At 40.3% G+C, this 8,667-nt stretch overlaps 1 protein-coding gene across 1 annotated transcript in view; it reads right to left on the minus strand.

Moving 5' to 3' along the window:
- LOC143277919 (phosphoserine aminotransferase-like) overlaps positions 1-8,667 on the minus strand; it is a 27,656-nt gene continuing 18,989 nt past the window's right edge. Inside the window, exons 8-10 of the mRNA XM_076582887.1 lie at positions 8,274-8,402; positions 5,373-5,510; positions 1-2,069 (exon numbers count right to left, since the gene is read on the minus strand). Coding sequence (XP_076439002.1) covers positions 1,964-2,069; positions 5,373-5,510; positions 8,274-8,402 — 373 coding nt within the window. The 3' untranslated portion in view covers positions 1-1,963. The remainder of the gene's footprint in view (positions 2,070-5,372; positions 5,511-8,273; positions 8,403-8,667) is intronic.

The raw sequence follows: 8,667 nt of genomic DNA on the forward strand, positions 1-8,667 counted from the left end.
TGCCAAGTCTCGAATCCTTTATTCATTATTTTTCCAACCAAAAAACATTTCATTAAAATCCTGACGGCAGTATCTATAAATATTCCAGCGCCAAAAAGCGAAATGGTGAACAAAAGAAGGCCCAGAGACAGTGATCCCGAATATCCACTGTATCTGACTATTGGCCTTGAAATGTGGGTGGGGCCACTAATCTAAAAATAGATGGACAGCTCATAGGCCAGGAAAGCTGAAGCCAACTGGACAACATACTGACACTGGTATCCGGCTGTCAGTCCTTTGAGAAGTCGTCTGCGGACTGGTGGTAGTTTCTCAACTGTAACATGTACCTTTGATGAAATCGTGTTATGCTTGCCACCACACTTGCAAAATGCTGTGTCTTGACTGGTATCTGTTAATGGTTTATTTACCGAAGGTATTACAGGAAAACAGTGCAGTGACACACAGCACAAACTTGCTGTGGAGGCACACACAGGAATGTCAGCTTTACTAACGCCATGAGCAAGTGAAAGCTTGCAGTGAAGCAGTCATCGCAGCCAGCTGAGCACCCGGCTACATTCATGAAGTTACCGCTGGGTGACTGAACACTTCTGCTGGCTTCAGTTTGCAAAGGGACTTTAAGAAGGCATGCGCTATCCACCTATTTTTAGAACAGTGGGGTGGGGCCCAATCTTTTCCTTACTTTTTTTTCTTGTTTGACTCCCCCCCCCCACCTTCCCCCCAGCCAGTCAAGAACCCATCCACACATGGGTGGAGTGAGCAAAGTGCCTTTACCAATGACAACACCGTGCCCAAGCAGGGGATCAAACCCTGATCACTGGTGAACACCGGATCACAAGTCCAACGTGGCCATGGCGGCCTCTGTTAATGTAGCCAGGGTTAAACGTCCATTTAGAGATAAAAACTGTTGAAATAAAATAAAAATAAAACATGTTCATATTCTTGCAACTGCTGAATTGAAAAAGAATAAAATTTTCAAATTGCACCCATGGAAAATATCTCTCTCTCCCCCTCTCTTTCTCTCTCATTTACATAAAAAAACATACACATGTACCCAAACACATACACGCATGCACACGCACACACACACACAAATACACATATCTCTCCCTCACACGCACACAAACAAACACACTCTCATGCAAGACACACACACACACACACACACAAAACTGTGATAATTTATGAACTGAATCTAAGATTAAACAATAAAACGGCAGCAATAGCAATGCTTCCCACTATGAAGAGAACGTCCCTAAATAAACATTTAAAAATGCAAGTTAAAAATTCCCCAAAGTAAGACAAAACTACAACAATTCAAACAAGAAGGCAAAACTTTAAAAATTTTTAAAAATATTAATTAAAAACATGCAAAAAAAGAAAAAAATGCTGCGTTGCTTTTTGACATCAATTTCTTTAACACAACCTTTATATTTATCTAACTCATACATACACACAAAAGCATGCACATGCACAAATCCGCTTTTCAAAAATGAATGGAATTTGTTAATTAAAAAGAAATTAGTTGAGCGCAAACATGTCACTTTTGACATGCACACATGTTCACACGCACACACACACACTTTGTTTTCAGACAGCCTAACAGTCACAATATGAGAATCAAAAAAATCACAATAGACGCTCTTATTGTTGTTCAAGAAGAAGAGAAAATGAACACATACACAGACCTACCCCAAAACGCATCATCATCATAGATAATGATTTTCTTTTAAATAGTCTCTCTCCACACACACCCCACCCCTCTCTCTCTCTCACACACACACACACATATATTCATCCCCCTTCCGCCCCTCTCTCTTTTCATCACACACACACACTTTTAAATTCCCCTCATCATTACATCACGAGCTCGAGAAAATGAGCAAAATCTGTACAGAGTTCCTTCCAAGAACAAAAAGAATCTGTTAACATCGTAGTAATATCAACGTGTCGCTGTCGTCGTTGTTCACTGCCGATATCTAGCCATGAAAGCCTTCATAAAGTCCACCAGAACTTGCGTCTCCGACACAGACACTGCATTGTACAGGGAAATCCTCAGTCCACCCACCGATCTGGAAACATAATAATAATAACAATGATGACAATGATAATGGTAACAGTCATTAAAATCCAACAAGAGAGGCAAGGCCTTCAAGACTCACTTGTGATACACTTAAAAAAAATCCAAGCTTTTTATGTATTGAGTATAATTTCAAAATGTAATGTTTAAGATGAGAAAGATCAGTTTAAAGCAAATTAACTCCCCTAGCATTAATCACAGAGTAATTTCCTGTCTTTACTATCTGCACCAAAACGTTTGCAAAACTAAAAAAAATTCCATGTTTAACAAAAGAAGTTCCTGTTTGAACAAAAAATGATAATAATGACTCCTCTTGTTGTTGTGTCAGAATAAGAGGTCAAAGTGCCAAATATAACAGTAAATGCAGTTTGCATATAATTAGGCTTCTTTTTTATTTTTTTGTGCCCATCCCAGAGGTGCAATATTGTTTTAAACACGATGACTGGAAAGAACTGAATTTTTCCTATTTTTATGCCTAATTTGGTGTCAACTGACAAAATATTTGCAGAGAAAATGTCAATGTTAAAGTTTACCACGGACACACAGACACATGGACACACACACACACACACAGACAACCGAACACCGGGTTAAAACAAAGACTCACTTTGTTTACACAAGAGAGTCAAAAATGATGACAATGATAATGGTAACAGTAGTTAAAATCCAATCAAAATAAAAGTAAGAACAATAACAATAATGATGATAGTAATAATATTTATGGAGTGAGATGTTTACTACGACCACTACCACTAGTACTACTAATACAACTATTTGTATCGCATTGTTTCCCTCTTTTATCACAACAGATGTGTCAAATTCTGGCTGTTCTCCCCATGGACAATGTTTCTACACTGAGAGAGCCACACATTTTTTTGATATTTTTTTTCCTGCCTGCAATCTTATTACTTTTCCTACTGAAACACTGAGTCCTGGGAGGACCTTGCAGATGACCGCAACAGATGGAGAAGCACTCTCAAGAATCAGCTACAGATTGGTGAGGACAAACTGTCAGCTGCTGCAGCAGAAAAGCGAGCTCGCAGAAAAGGGACGGCAGCCAACAGACCAGCATCAGCTTACACATGTGACCGCTGCGACAGAGACTGTCTCTCTCGCATCGGTCTCTACAGTCACAGGCGACACTGCTTGGTCCAAGCAGACAGCCCAGTTAGACATTAGGTCGGATATACTCCATCCATGGTCAGCCATGACCGAAGGAGGCCTACTACCTACTGAAGTGGATTTTTCTCCACAATTATGCCAGGGACAACCTTTCGTTGCCGTGGGTTCTTTTATGTGCGCTGCGTGTATGCTGCACACAGGACCTCAGTTTATCATCTCATCTGAATGACTAGTGTCCTGACCACCACTCAAGGCCAATATTCTGCTCCTACTACAAAAATAATGATAACATACCTCTTTTACTACTACTACTAATAATAATAACAACAATTACAAAACAATAACAGTAATAAATAACCCTAAGGCAATAGCCTTGAGACGGCCTTAGTGGTCGGCAAGGCTATAAGCACCATAATGCGATTTAATTAAAGAAATAACCCTAATGATATTAAAGTAACCACTACTACAACTATTAATAATAATAATAATCTGCTGGTTGTGGAGCGTTTGAATCTGACAACATGCTTAATAAAGCATCACACTACCACATGTGTGTAAAAACAACAATATACAGAAATAAAACAATAACGCGTACTACCTCACACCTGAAGAAATTCTGGCACAAAGTGTCACACTGGAATTTGGCTAAAGGGAGGTAGACATTATTCCTGTCTCTAAAAACGAAATCCTGACGTGATAGTCCCCCCTGAGCTTAGTTCTATTCTATACCAAACAATTTAATCTTTTTTCATTCTAAGTTCTGCTTTTTCTTTTTACAACCTGCAGATTAACAGTTTAAAGGTTAGCGATCCTACAGGAGAGTGGGGTGTGTAGTCGGGGGTGGTTTCGAACTGTTATCTTCGCTCTGAGTCATGTTATAATTTCTAAGACTGGCGACTTCAACCTTGAAAAAAAAAAAAGTTACACATTCCAATTTTAAAACACAAAATATGGAGATACCATGCTGTCCTTTCTTTATTCTCTCTCTTCTTTTTTTTTCCCAAAGCGATGCAATACATACGGATCTGTGAAAAAGGCTTGCCACATTGAAACTATCTGGTCCATTCTAAGGTTCATCTGTTATCTTTTAAGGGGATAAGTTTGTCTACTTTCCAAGAAAACAAAATGCAGAAAGTTTCAGTGAGGGATATGATAATAATGATAATATAATCAATAGTAAAATCTCATCTTGATGTCTGGTCTATGTCTAGGCTTACCTGTAACCTTTAAGAAAGATCATGTCTATAAGCAGCGGTTAAAAAATAATAATTAAAAAACAACAACAATATTTGTGTGTGTGTGTGTGTGAGAGAGAGAGAGAGATAATTCATTATAATGATAAAAATAAAATTCTCATCTTGATATCTGGTCAATCTTCAGACTCAGGGGTGACCTATAAGGGAGGTAACTTTGTGAGTTGCAGTCAACTTTTTTTTTCAACGAAAACAAGACACAGAACAATTCTTGTAAGACATATATTAAAGATAATATAAAACAAGAGAGGCAAGGACTTCAAGACTCACTTGTGATACACTTTAAAAAAAAATCCAAGCTTTTTATGAAGTGAGAATAATTTCAAAATGTAATGTTTAAGATGAGAAAGATCAGTTTAAAGCAAATTAAGTCCCCTAGCATTAATTACAGAGTAATTTCCTGTCTTTACTATCTGCACCAAAACGTTTGCAAAATAAATAAAACTTCCATGCTTAGCAAAAGAAGTTCCTGTTTGAACAAAAAAAATGATAATAATGACTGCTCTTGTTGTTGTGTCAGAATACCAAATCAAAGTGCCAAGTTTAGAGAATACAAAAATTATAAATATAACAGTAAATGCAGTTTGCATATAATTTGGCTTCTTTTATTATTTTTTTGTGCCCATCCCAGAGGTGCAATATTGTTTTAAACAAGATGACTGGAAAGAACTGAATTTTTCCTATTTTTATATCTAATTTGGTGTCAACTAACAAAGTATTTGCAGAGAAAATGTCAATGTTAAAGTTTACCACAGACACACACACACACACAGACAACCGAACACCGGGTTAAAATATAGACTCACTTTGTTTACACAAGTGAGTCAAAAAATAATCAAAACCATATATATATATATATATATATATATATATACCAACATAAAATCAAATCTCAACATCTGCTCTGTCTGAAAACTCACCTGTGACCTTTAAGGGAGATAAGTCTGTTGGCTTCCGCTTCCTGCAGGAACTTTTTCTCCAGCGCCTCGTCCCCTCCGGGCGCCCCAATGCGCACAGGAATGTTCATCCGACTGCGGCAGCCTTTACTTAATGGACAACTGCAGCAGACAGAGAGTAGAAACACCATCAGAGAAGCCAACCCTTGTCAAGTGTTTGTATTTGTATTTGTATTTCTTTTTATCACAACAGATTTCTCTGTGTGAAATTCGGGCTGCTCTCCCCAGGGAGAGCGCGTCGCTACACTACAGCGGCACCCATTTTTTTTGTATTTTTTCCTGCGTGCAGTTTTATTTGTTTTTCCCATCAAAGTGGATTTTTGTACAGAATTTTGCCAGGAACAACCCTTTTGTTGCCGTGGGTTCTTTTATGTGCGCTAAATGCATGCTGCACACTGGACCTCAGTTTATCATGTCATCCAAATGACTAGCGTCCAGACCACCACTCAAGGTCTAGTGGAGGGGGAGAAAAAATCGGCGGCTGAACCGTGATTCGAACCAGCGCACTCAGATTCTCTCGCTTCCAAGGCGGACGCGTTACCTCTAGTCCATCACTCCACGGTACAATCAGGAAATTTGGTAGGAAACATTTGTGATTTGGTAGGAACACTCGAACACCGAGCCATATCAGCAAACGTACACATGTTATCTACAAAGCATACCATCGCTGAATCCATTGGACACAGATGCTGTTTCACTGAGACGATGATGGAATCTCCCGTCAGTCCGACGGATGAGTAAGCAGGCAGACTTATCTGTCGGTGTGTGTCCTCATATGGGAGAAGAGGCCGATTCTGGATGCACAGCACTTCCCACAAGCGTTGCAAGGGAAAACGTTTCCAGAAGTTGAGCCCTGCTTCCTTCGCTCACGCTTCTCCTTAATGGCCAGCGTTCTCTCGTTTTCAAACGTCTTTATGCCACTAGAGCACAGCATCCTCCAGCGAGAACGGTCAAGGGCTTCAGTTTCCCAGGAAGCGATTTCTATGTCACAAGCTTCGAGGTTTGTCTTCAAGGTGTCCTTGAAGCGCTTTCAGGGTCTTCCAAGGGCCTTCCTTCAGCTGGCCATACAAAAGGATCTTCGGGATCCTGCTGTTTGTCATTCACTGAGACACAACTTGATTAAGCCATGTTCTCTCTTGTTCGGGCAAATGATTAAGCTGATTGGTCGACTCAATGCAAACACGCACACGATAAGCTGAGCATCATCTATGCACACACCAGTACACACACAGCCACTCAGAATACTAGAGCACAGAATTCCTGTGCACACACACCACCACCACCACCACACACACACACCACCACCACCACACACACCACTACACACACACAGAATACTAACACATAGAATCCCTGTACACACACCACCACACACACACACAGAACATGCACACACAAACACACACAGAGAATACTAACACATATAGAATCCCTGTGCACACACCACTACACACTCACAGCCACACAGAATACCAACACATAGAATCCGTATGTACACACCATTACACACACAAACACACATACACACAGAGAGAATACTAACACATATAGAATCCCTGTGCACACACTACTACACACTCACAGCCACACAGAATACTAACACATAGAATCCCTATATACACACCATTACACACACACACACACACACACACACACACACAGAATACTAACACATAGAATCCCTATGCACACACAACTACACACAACTACACACACACACACAGCCACACAGAATACTAACACATAGAATATATATTTGATAGTCAGTTGTGTACAACTATGACCATCAGAACAGCAGAGGAGGCAAATGCTGTCCAAACTATTTGGGCAAGAATTTGATCATAGTGGAGAGTGTCTTGCCCAAGTTACACCTCCACTCTCTCGGCCAAAAGGGTTTTAGGACAACTGGCGTTGCGATGGTTCCCAAAGGACACCTAGCCCCTATGGCTTGCATCACTGAGAGCCAGTGCAATCTTGCCTCCTAGTTTGAGAGTCATAGTCTTTTACAAAAGACTAAGCTGTAAATGATTTCCCCATTGCATTGGAGAAACCACTGATAATACAGTTCTTATAGAATACTAACACAGAATACTAACACACAGAATCCCTGTACACCCTCCACTACCCACACACCACCACCACCACTACCACACACACCACCACCACCACACCCACCACTACACACAAACCACCACCACCACCACCAGCACACACACCACCACACACACACAGAACACTAACACATAGAATCCCTGTACACACACAACTACAAACACAACACCACCACCATACACACACCACTACACACACACCACCACCACACCCACCACTACATACACACCACCACCACCACCGCCACCACCACCACCACCACACATACTACACACACACACACACAATACTAACTCATAGACTCCCTGTACACACAACTACACACACACCACCACCATCACCACCACCAGCACACACACACCACTACACATACACACACACAGTATCAGTAGCAGTAGCTCAAGGAGGCGCCACTGCATTCGGACAAATCCATATACGCCACACCACATCTGCCAAGCAGATGCCTGACCAACAGCGTAACCCAGGGTGCTTAGTCAGGCCTTGAGAAAAAAAAATTCAAAAGGAATTATTTTTAAAAAATAAAAAATAATTTAAAAAATAAAATAAAATAAAAGATAAAAAATGATGACACACACATAATACCAACACACAGAATCACTGTACACACACCAGCACACACACCACTACACACACAGAATACCAACACAGAGAATCCCTGTACACATACCACTACACACACACCACTACACACCACTATACACACATACCACTACACACACAGAGAATACTAACACATAGAATCCCTGTGACTGGTCAATGAGATCATAGACGGCAGAGGACTTGGTGACAGCAGCTTTCTCCATCTCCTCCACGCCCCCCTGTTCCAGGATCCAATCGAACACCAGGCCCATGATGTAGATGCTGGTAACACACAACATTTGTACACAGATATCAGTTTCAGTTGCTCAAGGAGGCGTCACTGCGTTCCAACAAATCTATATACGCCTTTTTTCTTTCTTTTTATTTTTCTTTTTTTTGTGTGTTATTTTATTACATTTATTTTTTACTTTATTTATATATATATATATATATTTATTTTTTTTTATTCATTTATTCTTTTTTTTTTTTTCTTTTTCTCAAGGCCTGACAAAGCGCGTTGGGTTACGCTGCTGGTCAGGCATCTGCC

The sequence above is a fragment of the Babylonia areolata genome, chromosome 35, assembly GCF_041734735.1.
Source record: "Babylonia areolata isolate BAREFJ2019XMU chromosome 35, ASM4173473v1, whole genome shotgun sequence".
NCBI lineage: Eukaryota > Metazoa > Mollusca > Gastropoda > Neogastropoda > Buccinidae > Babylonia > Babylonia areolata.